This window comes from Sinohyriopsis cumingii, chromosome 13 (assembly GCF_028554795.1).
Source record: "Sinohyriopsis cumingii isolate HCF-2022 chromosome 13, ASM2855479v2, whole genome shotgun sequence".
NCBI lineage: Eukaryota > Metazoa > Mollusca > Bivalvia > Unionida > Unionidae > Sinohyriopsis > Sinohyriopsis cumingii.
In genome coordinates, this window is record NC_142973.1 from 28,745,614 (window position 1) to 28,768,890 (window position 23,277).

A 23,277-nucleotide genomic window follows, 5' to 3' on the forward strand; every position below is an offset into this window, starting at 1 on the left:
GACACCAATAAGAAAACCTGTATGTAGTCTCGATATATACGGGCACGTGTCTAAAATGTCCGCTGGATTTATACATACATAACTTCATAAGTGTTTGCCCATTAATTTGAAAGGTGAGATCATTCCCCAATGCATCGGTCAGTATTAGTAGTTTTGGGACTGATTTATGAGACTAACATTGGTCGAGCCGAGACCATGCGGACACAAGTGAAGCGTGCATTCGACAACTTGGGGCCTCCTACTTGCAAAAGACAACATAATAACAGTTGTCGAAATTAAAGTAATATTAAAGGTAAAATAACAAAGATTAAAATACACCAACGAACAGTCATTTCAAAGCAATGAAAAAAAGAAGAAAAAAAAAAACAATCTTTTGTTCAAAGTAGTTTTACACTAACGTCAGCAGCCAAGGTGACCAAATCTAACCGGAGTAAATTTTAAAAGAAAATCCCTTGAAAGTAAATAAAAGTAAAACAAAAACAATGGCCACAGGGCTACAATTGTCTGATTCCGTCTGCTAGAACAAAGTAGGTCAAACCACAGGTGGTCGTATCGTTGCTTAAAATTGACCCGTCATACATGTACTATAAACATATACGACAGGTCAATTTTCAGCAACGATACGGGCCTTTGTAGGTCAAACTTTATAGGTTCCGGTGTTTTTCAAAACTATTACTTAGCAGATTGCGAGATATGTATGTTGAAAACATCCAAGGTGTTTTGCTATATGATACCGCAGCTGGCACTAAATATTCAAAGACAACAGCGTCAGCATTGCCGGGAGTTAACACTCAAATGAACCAGCGTGTGACCTTCAAGTTAATCGGAATATCTTTGGCCTTCTCCTTCGAGTGCTAGAAAAACGTTATTCGAATGGCATCAGAAAGATACGAGGGTAGTCCGAATGACCTTCCGGAACAAAATAAGGTCAAGATCACTGGTTGGGATATACGCGTGCAGTTAACAGTTACGTGAAGTGGAAGGAATGGCATCAGTACATGTTCCAAAGATTGAAAATTTATTCTCTGTCGATCACCATCTTCGATATTTCGAAGCAGAAATACGAAGGAGGTAAGTAATTAGAACTTTATGGTATGCTCATTGCAAGTTTCGCGGTTGACATTGACATTTCACGTGTGCTGTCATTGCTGTGATGTCTGGGATGGGATGTAAGATACAAATTCTTATAAACTTGGTTTAGAGAACAATTTAGAAAAGGAATATAAAAAAAGAAGAAGTTATTTAAAGTGTCGTCGTAAAATACAAAATGTTATGAACTAACCTTAAAAATGCAACACACTTTAAGTGACGAAAACAATACTGGGTGAAGGCCAACGAAGAAACCAAGAGGTAAAGACTGCCACTGCTCTGCCATGGCAAAAATAGCTTTTTAATTGTACTACACCTGAATAATAGTTGTTGAAATTAAGAAGACAAAGCCAAGCCTTCAAGTGGAAAGAGCTGTCTTTTAAGGAAGAATATCTTTATTCACTTGTTTTTTTCACTCGATCCAAATTGTTTGATGTGGATGTGCACCTTGGATTGGTTAAATACTTTAATACGTTGAAGCTGCCGAGTAAATCTGAGACAAATGTATTTTTTCGTCACAAATATGACACTTTCAGCTTAAAATGTAGTAGCTATAAATATACGTAACCACGTTACCCTGTTGAAGTTTTCACACGTGTTCTTTTGATCCCCCCCCCCTTCCATCCACAATACACAGCTTCCTTTCAGCCTGAACTTCAGGGTCTCATTTAGGCCTAACTTCAGCAGCATTCATTATTATCAGTTCCTCAAGATGAAACATATTACATAATTAAGGCTGCCAGAACTGACCCATGCATAGATAACTTTAACATATTTCTTGAACATTTAACAAAACAAATCTCTTCAATCACAGGCCATTGAAATTCTATCAGTTTTAAGAAAATGGCAGAATATCAGGGGTGGAGTGGGGTGTCATATTTTTTTTTATTATGCCGTTCAAAGTAGTTTTACACATCACACCTTGCCTAACAAATGAATGTAAATTGTTTGTGCACCATGATATCATGACTGTATGTTCAGTAGTTGCAAAATAATCCCGATTTTTTGTAAATTCAACATGACATGACTCCATTTCTAAGGTCAAGGATGCTTTTTATATGTCTTGGGATATACCATTAATATTTGAATTCAAAATGTTTTATGATCTATTATAAACAGTGCAGTCTTTATTTATTTATTAATATATAAATGTATCAGAAAATACAATGGAAACTTTTTAAATTTGTTTTGATGTATTTGTAAACTCAGTCATGCAAATAGCAAAGGAGAATTTGATGCAGCCATGTCCTTGGGAACACAACCATGACTTTAAAAATGGAGTTGCATATATATATATATATATATATATATATATATATATATATATATATATATATATACCTCTGATATTTAACCTTTTTTCTTACTACAGTAATTGAATTTCTTAGGCCTGTGATTCAATTTAAGCTCCCAGTTTTTTTTATACCAGCCTTTTTTTCTTGGATCATGTGACAGATGATTCATATTATGGAAGGTGCAGTTAAATGCTCTTGGTTGTTCAACTCAGATACAAACTAGAGCTACAGTACAGCTTGCATGATTTGTCCCCCCTTGCTTCTTGCAGTTGTAGCTGACAGTTATCATGGATTGGACATCCTGTCAGTAAAGTGGTCATGATTTACCATTTGTGACTGTCATTGGCCTAAATAATCATGCACAAAAAAAATGACTTTCTCTCTGTCTAGGTTGCATTATATCCTTGGTTGCCAGTGAAAATAGTACTTGCATGTTAACGTTTTAGTCTCATTTTGCAAATAAAGAGTTTTGGTTTCATTTCAGATGTTTGTTTTATTTTTGTTTGTAAAATGTTGAGAGGCTGTTTATCATGTACTTGTATTGCTGCTGGTGATAAGTATCTAGGCAGTAAACCCAGCTGTGGAATTAATATTGTTACATAATGTAATTAGTATCTTTGACAACATAATATGATTTGTGTGATTTGGATTTTTAACATGGCTTTAATAATTTTTCAGTTATATTGCCATGATGTTTGCATTGTGCCTATTTGTGTCAGTTTATAGTGATGTTTAACACTGGGGCATCATGCCACAGACATATAGCATGATGTCCCACCCAGCCACATTATCCTGACACCAGGCAACCAGTCTAATACTAACCTCCTAATGCTGAGCACCTGCAAGGCAGATGTAAGTGACATTTGTATAACCTGCAACCTTCTGTCTCTGGAGCAGTCCACAACATAATGTATCATATAATGTACATTTGTTGTGAAATCTGATTTTAATTAGAATATATATTTGAAGTGACCTTGACTCCAGATAATGACAATGATGACCATACATATATATAATGGAACATCACTTTGACTGGTTCAGGAATTGAATTGCACAATGCCATTATTTGTACTTCGATTATAGTTACGAAGAGTAAAATGAATACATCAAAAATGAGGTTATGATGGGGAACTATACCATTTAATAATACTGACACTACCAGAACTGGTTAAACTCCTGTGTTGGAGATGTTGACTGCTTTATTCTAAATAGATTTAAACCCAGTTTACTCAAGGGCACAACGTAGTACTCAACCCTAGCTAATCCACTGCTGCGATTTGCACTAACACCATTTTGATCACAAGTCACTCACTGAGCACACTGGAGGTCATAGGGCCTATTCTATAGCCTAAGCAATCAGATGGCTACTTTCCATATGTTTTTAATTATATATCTCTCACACACCGCCATTTTCATGCCCCCCATTTTATTTCTTGATAAATAAGAAACCACTTTGATTGCTTGGAACTGGTTGGTTGCATAGTGATTATGGAGAAGATGTTCATTTGCTGTTAGCATACAGAACATTTTTCAGAAAAGTTTCAAAGATTTATGGATGAAAGAAAGGGCAAACAAAAAATAAATGGATATAAGACAACGTTGACCAATATGAGAATTGTTTAACATTTAACAAAATGGACATTATTTTACTAAAACAGGTACAGAATTACAAGATGCAAATTATGACAGTGAAGGTTACTATTTTATTTATTTTTTAAATTTACAGCTATTGTTAGACTGAACAATAAAACAAGTAGCTGATAATTCACAAAATCTCCCCATGTTAGAGAACTTAAAGACTATAAATGAAGTGTTTTTTTTGTTTTATGTACTAAGTAAGTTTAATATTTTATTTTTTACTCTGTACAAATAGATATGAGCAAAGTAGCGTAGTTCATGGAGTGTAAGGTATATATCAGCATAACCATCATCTCGTGTAAAACCCAATTTTGTTCTGTTAGTACAAAAGCAAACTGCTGTTGCATCCCAGGTTTTGTCGGTAATATGGATATACATTCGGATATTTCACTTTTCAACAGAAACTATCATTTGACTGTTGGTTGTGGAATCTGCCAGCCTGCCCTATAGGAACATCTTTTAGTAGATGCATGGGTGTTGACTTTGGTAAATTGTGAATTCACAATCCCACATGGGACATACTGTTTCTTGTGTATTCTGTTGTTAGGTGTGCATGCAGTGTATGATAAAGAAAGAATTGCAATATTTATTTATCTTACCTTTGACTCCTTCCCAGGTACCCCAGGGGATAGGTTCATACTCCTTGTGCTAAATGCCAATCACATTTTTGGCACAATTCTTTTTCTTGTACTTCAAGTGTCAGATTGAATTAATTCCAGATAGAACAAAGGTTTTTTTGGCAGCCCATTTGACTTCTTCATCAGCAGATAAGCTAATTTGCTGTACATAGTTAATGGATTTATTGGCCAATTAGGAATCGAATCTAGACCAACCTGTGAGAGAAAATTAACATTGCTAAAAATTTGGAAATAATTCTCATTAAGTACAAGCCAGTACTTGATGCCTGTGATCGCATAAACATATAGGTGGCACTCTACAGTTTCGTATTTTGCATAAGGTTAGAATTTTACAGAAAAAGAATTTCCCCAGCTTTCTTCACTGGTTATACTGGCTATTTAAAAAGACCTTGTATATCTTAGGTATAATTCAAAGAACCTTTAATTCCCTTTATTTTGGTGTATGATTGATGGGTGTAATTTGGGTTATAGAGTATACAGCTTGGCCTTACTCCAGATGTGCACCTTTCAAAAAAGTGCTAGCTCCACTTGGTCATTTTCACTTCCTGAACTTTAGAGGTAAATTTTATAAAAAAGAGGCAATAACTTGTTTTTACATTTTATATATTTGGTAATTCATTCATTGCACTTTCAGAAGCTGGTATTGTCTAGTCTGGCAAAATTCACTTTCCCTATTTTAATAGCTGCTATGGGTAGTGTACTTTAAGACTAATTCAGGCTGATTTTTTTTAGCACAAGGGACAGTCGTTTTAGTTAGCATGTGTGCTTAGATCATGTACAATTTCCAAAAGTACAATATCCAAAGAAATATCCACATTACATTAATGTAGCATAGAGGTATGCCAACATTCTCTCTGTTTGTTGTGCGTGTTCTAAATGCAAACAACTTCCCCTTACATACGTCACTCTCTCAAAAGTACATACTAGCTGGTACACACCCCCATATATAATCATGGTGGGGTTGGCATATGAGACATAGTGTTCATTAAAACGGAAGTTTATATTTAAGATGAGAGAATAATAAGGAATATTCTCTACTTGTTGAAATAAATTTAAGTTACAACTTCCTGCACACACAATGGGATAACTTTGTAAATATAGCTTTTGAAGAAACCCTAACCATGTAATCTTTTATTTACAGATATGGCTGTTTTAAGGAGCTTCTAGACAAGATTGAGAAGAATGAAGGTGGCCTTGAAAAGTTTAGCAGAGGTTATGAAACTTTTGGCATCCACAAAACTCCAGATGGTGGTATCATTATGAAAGAATGGGCCCCAGGTGCAGAAGAAATATACCTACGTGGAGATTTCAGTATGTATTTTGAGAATATCCTCAGATGTATGGTTGCATCTTTATGATTATGTTGTGCATTTCAAAGCAAAATTCAATATCATGTATACTGTCAATCATGGTTTTAACCTTTTAGTTGTTATGGGATGTGATAATGGAAAAGGACATACACAATTACCTCATCTAAGGAAATGTTTTTTTTTCTTCTTCAAAATTAATCTTTGCATTTTCTTTACGAAAATTATTTATTTGCAGTTCTGTTTCAAATTCATTCTCTGGGCCCTGAGTGACCAAGTGGTCTAAAGTGCACACTGTTACGGATCACTGCCATCTCCCCTCTGTCTGCATGGGTTCGAGTTTTTAGCTCTGCCAATTTGGGTATGTGAGAAAGCTTGCCGGTAGATTCTCGTGTGTCAGTGGTTCTTTCTGGGATTTTCCCAGGTTCTTCCTCCACCATTTATACTGGCCACCATGTATAGCTTATCTTGAGTTGAAAAATGGCGTTAAACCCTATAACAAATTCATTCTTAGAGTCAAAGTTGCTAATTTTAACAGTTATTTTTAATGGCTTTATTGGCAATATGATGCTGAGGAAGCAGCAGTTAAGAGCCTTTCCCAAGGACAAGCAGAGGGGGCAAACCCAGGATGGTTATGTAGGGGTTTTGAATCTGGATTCATTGGATTACAAGTTTGACACACTACCAGCTAAGCTCTGGTGGCCTAGTGGTTAGAGCATCTGCCTCGGATGTGGGAGGTCATGGGTTTTGATCCCCTGCTGAGTCATATCAGAGACTTACAAAAATGGTACTAACAGCTGCCTCTCTTGGCGCTCAGCATTAAGAGGCTAGCATTAGGACTGGTCGGCCTGGTGTCAGGATAATGTGACTGGGTGGGACATCATGCGGCATGATGCCCCAGTACTAGACATCATTATAAACTGTCACACTGCAAACATCATAGTGATATGACTGAAAAATTGTTAAAGGTACGTTAAAAATCTAATTCACACACACTCACTAAGCTACCATGGCCCCCCCCCCCCAAAAGTTAACAGTGGAGTCCAAATCAGAAAATTACTTTATGTCAAGCACAGACATTAATGGCTAGACTTGTATATCAAACTCCAACATGATGGATGGGGAAACGATTTTTATGTCAAGCCATGACATAAAGGGCTAGAAAAGTTTTGTATGCAGAGTTCTGACATAAAAGGCTAGAAAAGGACTTGTATATTGAGTATTGACATAAAGGGCTAAAAAAAAACTTTAAAACTATGTAAATCATGAGGGAAATTTTTTATATATTGTTTGAAGTTGAATATTTAGGGTTGGTTTCTTTTTTTCTTTTTAGATAACTGGGAGATGACCCAATACAAGTTTAACAAGCTGGACTTTGGAAAATGGGAGTTGAAGATTCCACCTCGACCTGATGGCACCTGTCCCATTGTTCATTGTTCAAAACTTAAGGTTAAAAAATGCAGTTAAAATTTTTCATTCTGCCCTTTCAAAAAAACCATGAGCAAATTCTAATATCTGTACTAATTTACACAGCCAGTATAAAAGCTATCTTTGATTACCTCCCTTTTTAAGCTATCTGTAATGGGAATGTGTGCATGTGAGCATCATTTTATTTTTGCATCAGTCTTCTGGTTTCCTCTAGATTCGTGAAATTAATGTGTTCAGAAGAAAAAGATGAAAATCAATCTATCTTGTCAGTTTTAAATGGATCATGGTTCTGAATTCTCTTACCATTACCTCTGGATGGACTGTGAACCAAAAAAAATTGAAAAGTTTGCATTTTTTGCTTCAAGATCTCTGCATTTACACAAGATGTTAGCAATGAATTACTTAATGTTATTAACTTCCTAACTGCAGTTCTGTTGGCTTTTAAATGCATGAAAATTATTGTCATTATAACCAATTACAGAGGCGTACTTTAAAAAAAAAATGTTGTAAATGATAGAGTAATGAAATTAGGTACCCATGAATATGTACTTTATACCCAAACCATGAGATTTGATATCCATGAAAATAGTGTGCTTCACAAGGGTAACTTTCACTGCCTTATATGCATAATGTTTATTACCAGTATTGGTGATGCCAGATGTTTTTAATATATATATATATATATATATATATATATATATATATATATATATATATATATATATATTACAGATGATATGTATTTTTGGAACCCCATTTATTGTGGTGGGGGACTTAATTCTCTGTACCTTTACTCCACAATGGAGCAATAAAATACTTAAAAAATTACCGGCATGGTGATGGCATATCTACCATGAAGTGGCTGTTTGGCATTACTGATTGACATTTGAACAGCAGCCAATCAGTGAAGACTACCCATAGAAACACCAATATGTCATGAGCAATTAACAATCAAATACCATCAGAGCAATCTTTTATCTTTATTTCGATCATATATATGGATAATAGAAATTAATTTTAAAAGTCTTGTATATTCCTTACATCTAGAAAACTTAAACACTGACTTGATGATGCCCACCTTCTTGACATTTGAATAGTCAGTGAATTATGACAATCATATCTTTTCAAGAATCAAGCGATTTTAATTTCTGTAAAAAATATTGGGACAGTAAAAAAATAAAAAGTCTTATATATTCTGTATATTTAGGGAAGGTTATAGACTTCTTTTGCAATATATTTACACTTTCATTTTATTCAAAGAAATCTTAACAAATGTACACACTGACTTGATGCAAGGTTTACAGTACCTAAGGGAAGAGTAAGAGTGTAAATTTATTTTGCTGTTTAATCATGAAAAGTAATCGTCGGGCTTAGACAATGAAATTTAGTTGACAGTGACTTTATTTAAAAAAAAGTAAAATATACAACAAAAATGAAGAAATTTGGAATTTATGAATTACATAATGACCCAGTAACGAGGCTGAATATACATACTTGTTCAGTTTTAAATACATATGTGCTGCAAGGCCATTTAAATTTTGGGGCTATTTGGATCTTTCCGACCAGGATATTTTTTGTTATTTCATTCATCGCAAGATAAATGTATTTCAAATAAGTAAGGAATGTCATAGTGTCCTTTTTATAATACAGATCTGAAGTTGAAATATTATTATAAAAATTATAAATGGTCTCTCCCTAATAAATATTATAGAATACTGTGATAGGATGTCAGAAGAAATATTACAATATATTACTGAGAACTTGTAAGGGCTGGATCACCCCCACAAAAAAAAGAAATGTACACTCACAAAAACAGAGTTACTTGTCACTTGAAATTTGACCATTGTTTTTTTGTGTGCATGTTTTTAGGTATTGTCAGGGCTCATACAGTCTTTGACAGTTTGGGAAAAATGAGATAGCATTTTCAAGGAATTGAAAGTTTGGGGAAATTGAGCAGATTACCCTGAGGTCTTTAAAAGTCTTTGAAAATTGAAATAAACCCAAACATTTTAATTTCTTTCCATAATCACAAATAAAATTGTCCCAGGTTGTTAGATTTGGATTTAGTCGAGTTTTACTGGTTTCTTTCTTTTGATGACCCATTCAGTTTCATTTTGTCATTAAACAATATTGTAGTATTTTGCATATGTCGTTTACTCGTATAACATAACTTGTATACAAAATGTTAGTGAAAATAGGTTTTGGAAATCTATGTTTGTGGTCTTTGAAAGTTTGGAAAAAGTCATTGAGTTTATCATTCAGAATTCTGTATGAACCCAGTATAATTGTGCGTACTTTGAGTTAATAGACATGTACTTTTGCTTTGGTGCCAGTTAGGGCCCTTTGGAAATTTGGAACCACCCCCATCCCACCCTGCTGCCCAACCTGATTCGACCCAACTCATGCATGGGGTGAGACCCTACTCATGCATGGGGTGACTATCAGAACTTGTGCAATACTGTTTCACATTAGTCAAGTATTAATGCGATTTTTTTTGTACAGTGTTTATTGTCTATCATTCATGATTGTTCTTTCCACTGCAGGGAGTGCAGTATTACTGAATTTTGTATGCTACAATGTATATTGTGTAAAATGCAACAGAAATAAGGAACAGAATGTATCTGAACATTCTGAAAGCATAGTGTAGAGAAAATAATTTTTTTTTTTTAAAGACTCATTGCACTAAATGCACTCGAAATAGATCAATAGTACTTTGTTAAGTTTTTGATTTGTTTTAATTAGAGGATTCCATAATATGCAGTGGAAAGCACTAAACCAATTTGAGATCAATCTAGAGACCAAACTTGGTATTACTGCTACTGATAGGTCTTGTAAAAAGTCATTCAGTCATGTAAATTTAACAGCCATCATTTTATTGATTGATTGATCGATACAGAGATATGAGGAATCAATCCCATGTCTTCCACTTAATCCATTTAGCTGCAAAGCAAGATAATATTATGTATATTTAATTTACATTTTTTGTTTGTTAGTGGGGTTTTTTAATTTTTAAAATAAATGTATTAAATGCTATTGAATGCAACATTGTACATGTATGTTGGACTTGAATTATTGATTTTGGTTTTGTTGTAAACATATTTTTGCAATCTGAGTCGTGAAATTTGGAAATTCCCTAGGAATTGACAGGTCTTCTGGTTTTATATTATACTTTTAGTAACACACTTCTAATTATAAGTAAGATTTTATTTTGTAAGCATTGTGAGCCTTCCAAAAGGTTGTTTTCCATTAGGTAATGTTTTTTTTATTTAAAAAAATGCTAATTGTGACCTGAGGTCAAGTAGAAGACTGTATAATCTTGTTACTTGAAAAAAAATGTATTGATGATTTAAGATATTGGCAGAATCAGTTGTATTATGTTTGTGTCCAGTAATTCATTTGGGCTGGAATTTATTTTTTCAGATTATTTAATGCAAGTGATTCTTCTCTGAAATTGAAAGTGTACTTCAAAATTAATGTTCTTGGAAACAGATACTTCAATTTATACTGTAGTTTCAAATAAGGATTTAATTTTTTGAATGTATTATTGTGATCCAACAAAAGACTGCTGGCACATCAGCATTATATGTCCCACCACTGGCACATAAACACCTTCAGCGTTGGATTAAGGTTATATTATTTGAAACAAATTTATGTCGTGATGAATGAAAGAATAAAAAATACCCCCATGACAAAAATGATAAAGGCCAGTCCCATACAGTATCAATGCAGTTAGAATTGAACTTATGTTCATAACTTTGTACATGTATATTCAGCCTTGTGACTGGATGATTGCTTTTCAAGGACAAAAGATATTCACATTTTAGAGTAATTTCAGGGTTTTCTGTTGTTTGTTATTTTCAACAGAAGTGGCTGTCATCAGGAATTTAAATGTACATACCTCAGAGGATTACTTCTCAGGTTTAAACAGGAGGATGACTTTGCACTGTTCAGAAGATCAACAAGGTCTTGTCAAGTCAGAGCCTAAGTTTGTTCAATTTTCTTTGAATGAAGTAACAGCTTAAACTTATTGCAAAAGGTATCAATGAGCCTTTTCTAAATGAAAAATGTACAGTAGTATAAGTACAGTTTTTGAGGCATGGTGACTGTTTTAATGTTATCTGAAATTTGATTAGGCATTATATCTATTACTTAATCTTCATATAAACTAGGAAATGTGTATAATCATCTGATAATGAACTTGATAAATTGGTGCCTCCATCTCTCTCCATAAACCTCTAAAGAGCATGCTTGCATGGGTCATACACAGCACACCATACCCATTTGATAGAGACCACATCCACTCCACAGTGGAATTCCTTCCCATCATTTGTCTCGGCAGCCCTTGGATCTGAAGGCCTGGATAGTTGACATTCTTTCCATCGATTGGAATGGTTTGGACACTTATGCTCACCCTCCAGCACAACTGTTTCAGAAGATGATTCAAAAAGCAAGAGAATTTGACTGTTACCTCATCCTGATCGCTCCACTCAAGTGGGAGAAATTGTGGATCAGCTGGCCTCATCAACATGTGGCTGAAAACCCCAGGAAAAAGATATATTTCCTTGTCTATTTGAGCAACCACAACGGCAGGCATTCCATCCCAATTGATAACCTGCACATCTGGATCATATTAAACAAACCCTCATGAGTTTTCTCATCAAGTGGTGCAGAGGAAAAGGAGAATTTTAGCACAGTGATGTTGGTACCAGCACATTATGTTGTTGATCCTATCAATACCTCAATAGCTAACATCCTGCTTTGGCTCTTTGATGAGAAACAGTCTGCACCAGTCATGATAAAAGACTCCTGTTATATGATATCAGACATGCCAAGTCATCATAGGAGATGGATATCAAATACAATTATTGAATCTCAAATTTTTTAGCTGACATGGTGGATCTATCATGGGTTCTAACTTGGTTGAATGAACACTGAACTGTTCTCAAGGGCATCATTGGTTTTCCTCTCATATAGTACCTGATTCCTATTTGCACTAGTTATGGCAGGCAGAATTAGTGAGATGCATGCTTTATCATTTGACCTGAACTTTAAGTTCCAACAGGATTAGATAGTACAATTTGTGTTGGCCCTGCTTTCATTGCTAATAACAGGCTCCTCCTCATGGGGAATCAGGCTTTCATAATGAAATCCCTGTCTACTCTGGACAATTCATCTCAAGGTCATCTTCAGGACCAAGGCAAGCTATGAGGTAGTACTTTATAAGGACTGAACTGGTGTGTTGAGGGAGATCATATTGTGGCGTGGAGGTCATCAACCACTTTCTCCATCTTTGATCTCAGAAATCTTTCATTTCCAAAAGCTCAGCTCGACCTGGTATGACCTGTAGCCATGGCACGAGTTACCATCCTTGGTCATAAGGATGTGGCTTCACAACTTCTGCTGGACTTGCATGAGAAAAACATTTTGCCTTTTTTGAAGCTGCTCTGACCGATTGATTCTATTCTCCAGCCCGGTTATATAGAAGCTCTCTCACATATTGTAGGGGACCTGAGATGGCCTCACTGGGATGAGAGGATGTAACTCAATCCACCTTTTACCTATTTTTCTAAGGTATTGTTATCGAATAATGTATTTGAATAAGAAACCAATTTTTTTTGTAAAGTATGTTTCTTTCATAATACTTAACTGATCTTAATACACATACACCCTCCCAGTCAACCAGCAGTTATATCCATATGGAGAGTGTGACTTCATTTCCAGTAGCAAATGAAGAACTTGTGGGATTCTGTACCAATACCTGTATCAAGGGGAGATAACTAACTGCACATTTTAGCCTAGGAGGGCTGGATTGGGAGGATAAAAAAGGTACTAGAAAAATTTGTGTGTGTGTGTGCTGAAAGAGGCTTTTCCTTTTATAGTGACTTGAGCATTCAGTCAAGATTCTGAAATTTTATTTCAGCTGGTTGTGAAAACCAAATCTGGAGAGCTGGTAGATAGGCTAGATCCGTGGGCATCATATGTCAATCGCCCAGAGAAGATACCCATTTATGACCATATCTTCTGGGATCCACCACAGGTCAGTTTATATTGTACATGTACATTTTAGATTTCATGAACTAAAATATTTGGGATATTAAATTAATGACAGTAGCAATGTCTGCATTGCCATCTTTCTGTCATTTGTTGACTATATAAGTTGTAAAGTAGATTATAACAATGCAACTTAATTTCCTCAAGCCATTTCTCAAAATTTAAATTGCTGCTCATTCTCCATCACATAAGACTACTTTTACAAACCCTGAAACAAGTAATTTGACCAGTGAAAAAGAATGAATGAATGCGAATGAAATACAGAATAAACGCAAACAAAATGACGCAGCTTGAAGTGGATGAAGAGCTGCGCTCATATACAGAATGCAAAACAATGACAGTATTTTGTGAATGGATTTGAAAACCTTTTTACCTGCTGCCACTAGATTTCTACAATCAAAAGACCATGTGCATGATAGTCCATGATCAGATTCTTTATACTAGCACAAGTTTTCACTTAGTTATTAGACATGACATTGTTCTTATAACTGCCATTGATGTAATAACATCGTCACTGTTTGTTGTGTCTGCACAAGTTTTATTTGAAGAAAAAAAATTGTTGACAAATACTCTACAGCTGTAATTTTTATTTATTGTAGTTGCAGTTATATATATTTATTTATTGTAAATTCAGTGCTGTCTTTTGAATTGTAGTTACTTTTTGTAGCTCTTATTTTTGACTATACAAAGTTGAAATCCAGACTTGGTAAATGATTATCCAAATGAATGTAACCAGAAATTAATGAAGAATGGAAGGATAAACAAAGTATTTAAATGCATTTCTGAGATCATAATTCAAAAACAGTGAGATGATAACTCAGATGTAAATATGGATGGAATATAAACGGAATGTAGAAAGAACATGACTGAAGTCTAAACAAAATGCAGATCTGGCAAAATTGCCTGTTTTCGGGTCTGTATTCTAGTGTTGTCTTGTAATCAGGGGGTGGGGTGAATTCCCTCTTACATACCACACTCTTGTCAATATGAATGGATGAGTGGATTGTTAGAGCTCTTGTAATCAGGGGGTGGAGTGAATTCACTCTTTCATACCACACTCTTGTCAATATGAATGAATGAGTGGATTGTTAGAGCTCTTCTAATTGGGGGGTGGAGTGAATTCACTCTTACATACCACACTTTTGTCAATATGAATGAATGAGTGGATTGTTAGAGCTCTTCTAATCAGGGGGTGGAGTGAATTCACTCTTACATACCACACTCTTGTCAATATGAATGAATGAGTGGATTGTTAGAGCTCTTCTAATCGGGGGGTGGAGTGAATTCACTCTTACATACCACACTCTTGTCAGTATGAATGGATAAGTGGATTGTTAGAGCTCTTCTAATTTGGGGGTGGAGTGAATTCACTCTTACATATCAAACACTTGTCAATATGAATGGATGAGTGGATTGTTAGAGCTCTTCTAATCAGAAGGTGGGGTGAATTCACTCTTACATACCACACTCTTGTCAATATGAATGGATGAGTAGATTGTTAGAGCTCTTCTAATCGGAGGGTGGGGTGAATTAACTCTTACTTACCCCACTCTTGTCAATATGAATGGTTGAGTGGATTGTTAGAGCTCTTCTAATCAGAGGGTGGGGTGAATTCACTCTTACATACCACACTCTTGTCAATATGAGTGGATTGTTAGAACATTTAAAAATAAATATCTGAAAATGGCAATTGTGTATAATTTTGAAATGTTTTTCATTTGGACAAGTGACCATTATTGGCCCATGAAAACCCCCTAAACAAATACTTGTGTTTGTGTTAGTTTATTCCTAACTTGTATGTCACATTAAACTATATATTCAATTTTCTGCAGAAATACCAGTTCAAGCATGGTCACCCTCCAAAGCCAGCAAGTCTTAAGATATATGAATCTCACGTTGGCATTTGTTCCTGGGAAGGGAAAGTGGCCTCATACAAGGAATTCACACAGAATATCATACCAAGAGTTTCCAAGCTCGGTTTGTAATTTGTGAATGGAACATTAAAACACAATTTGTTTAACCTATACACATTTATTAATTTTAGGTGATGCCATGAAAACTGGTTGAATTTGAAGGAAAAATATTGGTTTTATGTCTGTAAAATTCTTGAATTTGTTGAAAACTCCTTGAATGTTGGCCAGAACTTGATGATTTTTTTTAGAAGGAATACAAGACATAATTGAACAAAATGTAACTATTTAAAATATAGAAATTTTAGGAGAAAAAAAAATAGGAAAAAAATAATAAACAAAACTTATATTACCAGATGTAGTAGTACCCCTTTGATATAGTGCTATGCTAATTGCAGGGGCCCGTATCTAGTATTTATGTTTTGTTTTCTTTATTGATATAGTGCTATGCTAATTGCAAGGGCCCGTATCTAGTATTTATGTTTTGTTTTCTTTATTGATATAGTGCTATGCTAATTGCAGGGGTCCGTATCTAGTATTTATGTTTTGTTTTCTTTATTGCCTATGGTTTACCACATAGTTGTTGGCATTTACTGTTGGAAGAGATTTTCTTTGCATGGGGAAATTGTGTTATTTCTTTTGTTTTGAAGATAAGATTATAATGCGAGACATGAAAGTGGTAATAAGATGTTTTTAAAGCATTCATGCATTGAAAAACAAGGGGCATGACGGCTAAAGTGAGTCCTGTATCTGATCAAATGGAGCCTGCCTTAAATGGCATAAAATGCTGAATAAAACTGACAATTAACAGTAGTCTCTTTAAGGGTATTATTGTTATCTTGTCATGAATGAAAATGGTATATAAATAGATGCCAAGTATATTCTGTCTGTAATCTACATACTGGAAATACAATCATTATGTCAACACACATAAAAGAGCACAGTCTATCACTAAATAACCTTCTAAAGATGGTAAAAGAGCATCAATTTCATATTTGTATCAATAATGTATCATATTATAGGCTGTGTATGTCTGAATCTATTTACATGTGGCACAGGTGTATAGTTTTCATTATTTCACTGCTACCTGCAAATAGCTTGTAAATACATATATCGTGTTAGATGAAATATTAGTAGTGTTGCATTGCTGCTCGTTACTCAGGTTCCTTTGTGCATTTTCTTTATACCTGAAAATCTTTGTACCAAAATTATAATTAAATTATTATTAAATTATAATTAAATGTTTAAAATATCGATTCACCTGTTATGCCCCACCATAAATGTAGTTGGGATATATAACAACACACTTTTACATCCAGCAAACCATTTGTCGGGTAATGAATTGCATTCAGGTCATTCACACAGGCACTCCTGTGGTGCATTTTACATAGGAGAGCTTTGTTTCAATCCTGACCATTAGATATAGGCAGTCAACATTTTGGTGGGTCAAGACTTACCACCACAAGTTTTATTCATGCATTCTTTTCATATAGATCATTTCAAACAGTAATTACTTGTTTTCCTCTAATTTTTGGAACACAATTTATTTTGCTTTTTAAAAATTAGACAGTTAAGAAGATCAAAGGTAATATTTCTGTTTGTACACCACTCCCTCGATAACTCGTGCACATTGGGGTCCAGAAACATCGACCGCACTATAAGTGAGGCGCGAGTTATCGAGGGACCTATAAAATAAGCCGAAAACCAATAAAGTGATTGATGACATAATGGAAAAATAAGGGGGGGGGGTAGGCAGATTATACTGTTGAATACTCACTTTATAGTCGTTCTGAGATCAATTGTTATTAAATATCTCTTCATAACGGTGTACTTTATTATTTTCTCATAGGACAACATTAATTTCAGGATAAATTACAGTATATTGAGGCGATCATCGAAAACATTATACCACGTGGTTTGCTTTCGCTTAACATGTGTACCACTTCACACATTGTGTACTACGTCACTAATTTTTATGTTGAATTGAATACATTCTAGTTTTATTGTTTGATCCAAATTAGACGTTTTTTTATATACAAAAGATCGAAACTTTTCGAGAAACAGTGTCAATCGAACGATAGATAGATAGATTTGAATGCGATAGAAGTAAAATGGAAAACAAAAAGAAAAAAGGGTTAATCAGTACTAACATATTTAATTGGTCTACAAATTTAAAACAACGTAAATTAGAACAAGTTAATACTTGCCGTTTGTACAACGCTTGACAAATATCAATTCACTTTTTGGAAAAATCAGTTAATTTTTTTGTGTGTGTTACTCCATGGTTTCTCTGCCGCCGAGCAAAATCCCTCAGATTTCTCAACTGCATGAGCTTTACGTAGTCAACATTTTGGGTCTCCAGCCACCTTATGGCAATATCAAAATATTTGATTGCTTCCTGTGCAGAGGGGTGGGGGTGCAACATCTGCGTCTGCATCACTTTCAACACTTGTGTTACTCCAGTTAGAATCGTCTTCTGCTGCAAATTTGTTCGCTATAGAAATAATTATAGTTTCATCTGACATGTATTCGGCTGTGGGGCAATCATTGTCAGCACAAATCCACTCCTCCAAATCATCAAGAGAAACGCCCATCTCAGGACCATGAGTCTGAACGAATTTCTCCCAAACAGCCTTGGCATTAATGACATCAGTTTCACTGAAACATTCAAAGTCACTATCATCGTCGTTGTCTGTTTCTGTTTTGCTTTACGTCAAAGGCAGCTCCAAGACCCTTAATCCAGCACCCGAGGTCTCTTGTAATCGTTTTTTTTTTTTTAATGCAACAAACACTTCCCCAAGTTGTTGATCAAAACAAAGCCGGCATGTACATGTAATTAGGTTCTCACAGAAGTACTCACGGGTTTCGATGTGACGGTCGATTGACTCTTTTCATGTTTTCAATGAACAGAATATGTTGTGATTATAATGTTTACACTGAAACAGAATTAAAAGATTAGAACGTGACTTTCACACACGAAGACATTTAATTGGTGTTTATTTCATTCTCTGTTGCCACCTGTTAGCATTTACTAGAAGTTTTCATTGATCGCTATTTCACCAGACTGTTTATTTACAGTATAATTACAACTATTTATCATAAAAACTTACATAATATATGATTTCTTTAAACAGAGGTCTCGCTAGGATTTTAAAACTGGGTCTTTCTGCCTCTGAATTCAATCACTAAATATCAGTACATTTTCTCACTCGGCTGCCAGTCAACGCTTTTGAACTAGCCGCCTAGCTGTTGCATCATGTTCTTTTTTTTTTTTAATGTACTCTTATAAAATGGCAACAGTACATCAAAGAGTCTTTCAGTCACTGAATTCTGTCATTGTAAATATCAGCACAGTTAAGTGATCAACACATTTTCCCACAAAGCAGGTGGCTGAAACAGGACTGGCAAATCTTTGAATTTTCCTATTACATGCGTACGGAGGACTCCCGCCTCAGTGATTTTCTGCGTCCCAGATCAAAAATTGGCATCCAAATACGCGTAATTAAGCGTTTTCGAGATCTCTGAAATTAATTCTTCTTTAGAACCTGCAAATTTCAAAATATGGATTATATTTTTACGGGCATTAATCACCATTTTCGATGATAAAACGAGCAATGTATCAAGGTTTAATTTATCAATTCTTATCGTAATTTTTTCATGTTCAGCATATTTTAAAGATATTTTAAATACATTTTCTCTGGAAAAAATCGGGAGCCAAGACAGACACCGTGTTATAAGCGGGATCGCGAGTTATCGAGGGAGCAGTGTACTATCAAAATATAAATTTTATCAAGTGTACCCAAAATTATAACATAATATGCTAGTTGAAACAAATTAATTTTTTTGAATTAGATTGATCTAACCTTTCACAAGGATGTAATTTTTATTTTAAAAATGACATTGCTGTGTCTAAACCATTACAGGGTATAATGCAATCCAGATGATGGCCATTATGGAACATGCCTACTATGCTAGCTTTGGTTACCAGGTTACCAGCTTCTTTGCAGCCAGCAGGTAAGGGCAGAGCAGTTGGGTGTTCCCCAAGTTACCCCTAACTATCACCAACTGTCCATCAGTTATTGTTGATTTGAAATCTGATTAGGCTCCTATCCAAACTTAACTCGGAACTGTTATTTACTGACCCATTTTCTTTCTTAAACCAGTCTGACAGAAGATGCTTGCTGTTTGAGTTTTAGACACTAGGACAGTTTACACTTTATAACATGTATTACGAGTCTGTGCTCTTAAAATAAGTAACAGAAAAGAGTGAAGACAACAAGCTTTGTAAAATTTAACAAATAGTTTATTTCCCTAGAATGCAAAGTGAAAAATGAGAAATAAAGAACTTATGTTATTGCGAATTAAATTCAAATATAATCCAAGAATTAAAGTCACAAGTCCTAGTAATACAAAGTCCTGAATGAAACTCAGTTCAAGTCCCAAAGAGATCCAAAACTGAAGGCAACGATGTGTCTGTTATAGTCTACAAAGTCCTTTTGTGTCAACAGTCTCTTGTTCAATCACAGAAATATTATTCCAGGGTTGAATTCATTATAAATTCAAGTGAATGTCTTTATCCAAGATTTTTGTCTGTACACTTTTGTATTTCCAGGGAAAATAATCACTTGAAATCAATAATTTGAAGAAAATAAAATTCAGCCCAAACGGGTCACAACATAATACAGCTTACAGTGTTAGATGTTAAAGTATAACTGGTAAAATCCTCAGTCATAAGATAATATAGTTCTCTGTTTGACCTTGGGTCACAATTTGCATTTTCTTAAAACAAGCATTACCTAATGGAAAATCTTTACTTCTAGAATGATCTAATGAGCCTTGTTTATTTACAACACACTAGCCTACAAAATTTACTTAGGAAACTCCAAATCATGACCATGATCAACATATTTATTCCTTTGTTTGCCTGAATAATAATCCTGATAATAAGCTCATACACATAGAGAATAATGAAGCTTTTATTAGTTGTTCACATAAATGAAATAAAAATAGTAACAAAAGTCAATCAGGTCAAGCAGAAATGAACTCAATTTTGGACAAGGTCAAGTCCAGCAAACAATATTACATTACAGTAACATGTAATGAAAAAAATTTTTTAAAACTAACAGGCAAACAATTAAATTAAATATACATAACACGTGTTATAAATTCAGTTTGTAATAACTTCATTTTTTCCCCCCTCTAATTGGTATGAAAGTTTCACTAAATACCAACCATTTTTTGAAAAATATGGTCATATGCTTCGCATGCAGGCCCAGGCCTTCTTGTTTATCACTGCATATCAAACTTGTGTATTTCAGTTTTAGTTATTTTCATTTCAGTCGTTACGGTTCTCCGGAAGATTTGAAGGAGTTGGTAGACACAGCACATGCCAATGGCATTGTAGTTCTGCTTGACGTGGTACATAGCCATGCTTCCAAGAATGTTGTAGATGGCCTGAATCAGTTTGATGGTACCAACACATGCTTCTTTCATGATGGAGGCAGGGGAACTCATGACTTGTGGGACTCTAGGCTCTTTAATTACACAGAGTATGTAACTTTTGATTCTTCATATTTCTACAATGTTAGACTTTTGAAGTCTATAATCAAGTTATGCCATTTGTCAATAATAGCACTGAGAACAATTTTTTATGTAACAAAGGCAACATGTGCTGAGTAATCTCTTGTCCTGTTTTATCTGTTAAATAGAGTTAGCTGCATTACATCCAGTACTAGACAAGTAAGATTTATTTATTGTTGGTGTTTATAACATTAACATAAGTTTGTACAGACTTGGGTTTTTTATTGTGCGATTATTAAGAGACAATAAGGTGGAAAACATGCAAACAAACCGTACACATGTACCACATACAAAGACTTCATCACATTATATATCTTGAGATGGGTAATTTTTCTAGTTAAAAAAACTGGAATGCAGAATGAACACAAATGAAATGATGAATGCAATTTGAAGGAAACAGTGCAAATGCAGAATGAACACAAATAAAATGATGAATGCAGTTTGAAGGAAATAATGCAAATGCAGAATGAACACAAATGAAATGATGAATGCAGTTTGAAGGAAACAGTGCAAATGCAGATTGAACACAGATGAAATGATGAATGCAGCTTGAAGGAAACCGTGCAGATGCAGAAGAAACAAAGATGTAATGATGAATGCAATTTGAAGGAAACAGTGCAAATGCAGAATGAACACAAATGAAATGATGAATGCAATTCGAAAGAAGTAGTGCAAATGCAGATTGAACACAGATGAAAAGATGAATTGCAATTTGAAGAAAACAGTTCAAGTGCAGAAGAAACACAGATGAAATGATGAATGCAATTCAAATGAAATGATGCAAATGCAGAATGAATGCAGATGAAATGATGAATGTAATTTGAAGGAAACTGAAAATGCAGATTGAACACAGATGAAATGATGAATGTAATTTGAAGGAAACAATGAAAATGCAGATTGAACACAGATCAAATGATGAATGTAATTTGAAGGAAACAGTGCAAATCCAAAATTATTACAATTGAAATGATAAATGCAGTTGGAAGGAAACAATACAAATGTAGAATGTACATAGATTAAATGATGAATACAATTTGAAGGAAACAGTGCAAATACAGAATGTACACAGATGAAATGTTGAATGCAATTTGACGGAAATAGTGCAAATGTGGAATGAAAAGAAGTGATGAATACAGTTTGAAGTAAACAATATAAAGCAAAATGAACACCAATGAACTGATTAATGCAATTTGCAGGAAACAATGCAAAATGAATACAAATGAAATGAATGCATTTTGAAGTAAACGATACAAATGCAGAATGAACACAAATGAAATGAACGCAGTTTGAAGGAACAGTACAAATGCAGAATGAACACAAATGAAATGATGTATGCAATTTGAAGGAACAGTGCAAATGCAGAATGAACACAGGTGAAATGATGAATGCAATTTGAAGGAAACAATGCAAATGCAGAATGAACACAAATGAATGATGAATGCAATTTGAAGAAAACTGCAAATGCAGATTGAACACAAATGAAATGATGAATGCAGTTGGAAGGAAACATAATATAATGCAGAACATTAAATGATAAATGAAGATGAAATGAAACATGAATGCTTTTTATAAATGGATTTGAAATCCTGTTACCTGCGTTTTTGACTGACACTCAGTTTCCATGGTGGAAGGCTATTTTGAATGGTTATGTGGGGTCAGATTCTTCACACTGTCAGACATATTTTCATTACTTACAAGCCATGAAATTGTTTCAGCTGTAACAATCACCATTGATTGTTATGACATCATTGGCCTACTGGTAACTGTACAATTTTTATTTGAATAAAGCATGGGAAATAAAATTTGCTGATAAATATTCTACACCTATTTAAATTTAATACAGTTATGGTTATATTTTATTTATCCTAAATTCAATATTCATTGTTCCCATATTACTGGGAAATCAATGAAAATTCAGGTGAAAGAAGAGGTTTGTTTCCAACAGGGAAAAGCCATTTAGTTCGCAAATGTTGTTCCAGTACGGGACTAAAATGGAATTTAAACCATTATCATACATAAAATGTATAATTGCGTCATAACTGCACTGATAGTGATTCAGTTATTGAGTTCTTACATGAATTTTCAAGTTTGTGGAACTGTTTTGTCATTTGAGGTCTGTATCATTTAGTTGCTTGCCTTAACCATATTTGTATAGCCAATCTTAAGTGCTCAAGTGATCTGATTGGTCAAGTAGACTGGTTATCCCATAGTCATCTACATACCTGTTACTTTTCTTATGTAGACCAGTCTAGCATCACATTATGCCATCTTGTTGATATGTGGAATACCAAGCCTTGATGTCCTGGGTAGTTCTGCTGTATTTTTACATAAAAAATATGGG

General features: G+C 34.5%; 1 protein-coding gene across 1 annotated transcript in view; it reads left to right on the top strand.

Annotated features, from left to right (window-relative positions):
* The first annotated feature begins 918 nt into the window (after positions 1–918).
* The window catches only part of LOC149785113 (1,4-alpha-glucan-branching enzyme-like), a 66,602-nt gene continuing 44,243 nt past the window's right edge, over positions 919–23,277 (top strand). Inside the window, exons 1-7 of the mRNA XM_089978882.1 lie at positions 919–1,071; positions 5,802–5,971; positions 7,301–7,416; positions 13,316–13,432; positions 15,279–15,423; positions 19,280–19,370; positions 20,696–20,905. Of these exons, the coding sequence (XP_089835008.1) occupies positions 986–1,071; positions 5,802–5,971; positions 7,301–7,416; positions 13,316–13,432; positions 15,279–15,423; positions 19,280–19,370; positions 20,696–20,905 (935 nt within the window). The 5' untranslated portion in view covers positions 919–985. The remainder of the gene's footprint in view (positions 1,072–5,801; positions 5,972–7,300; positions 7,417–13,315; positions 13,433–15,278; positions 15,424–19,279; positions 19,371–20,695; positions 20,906–23,277) is intronic.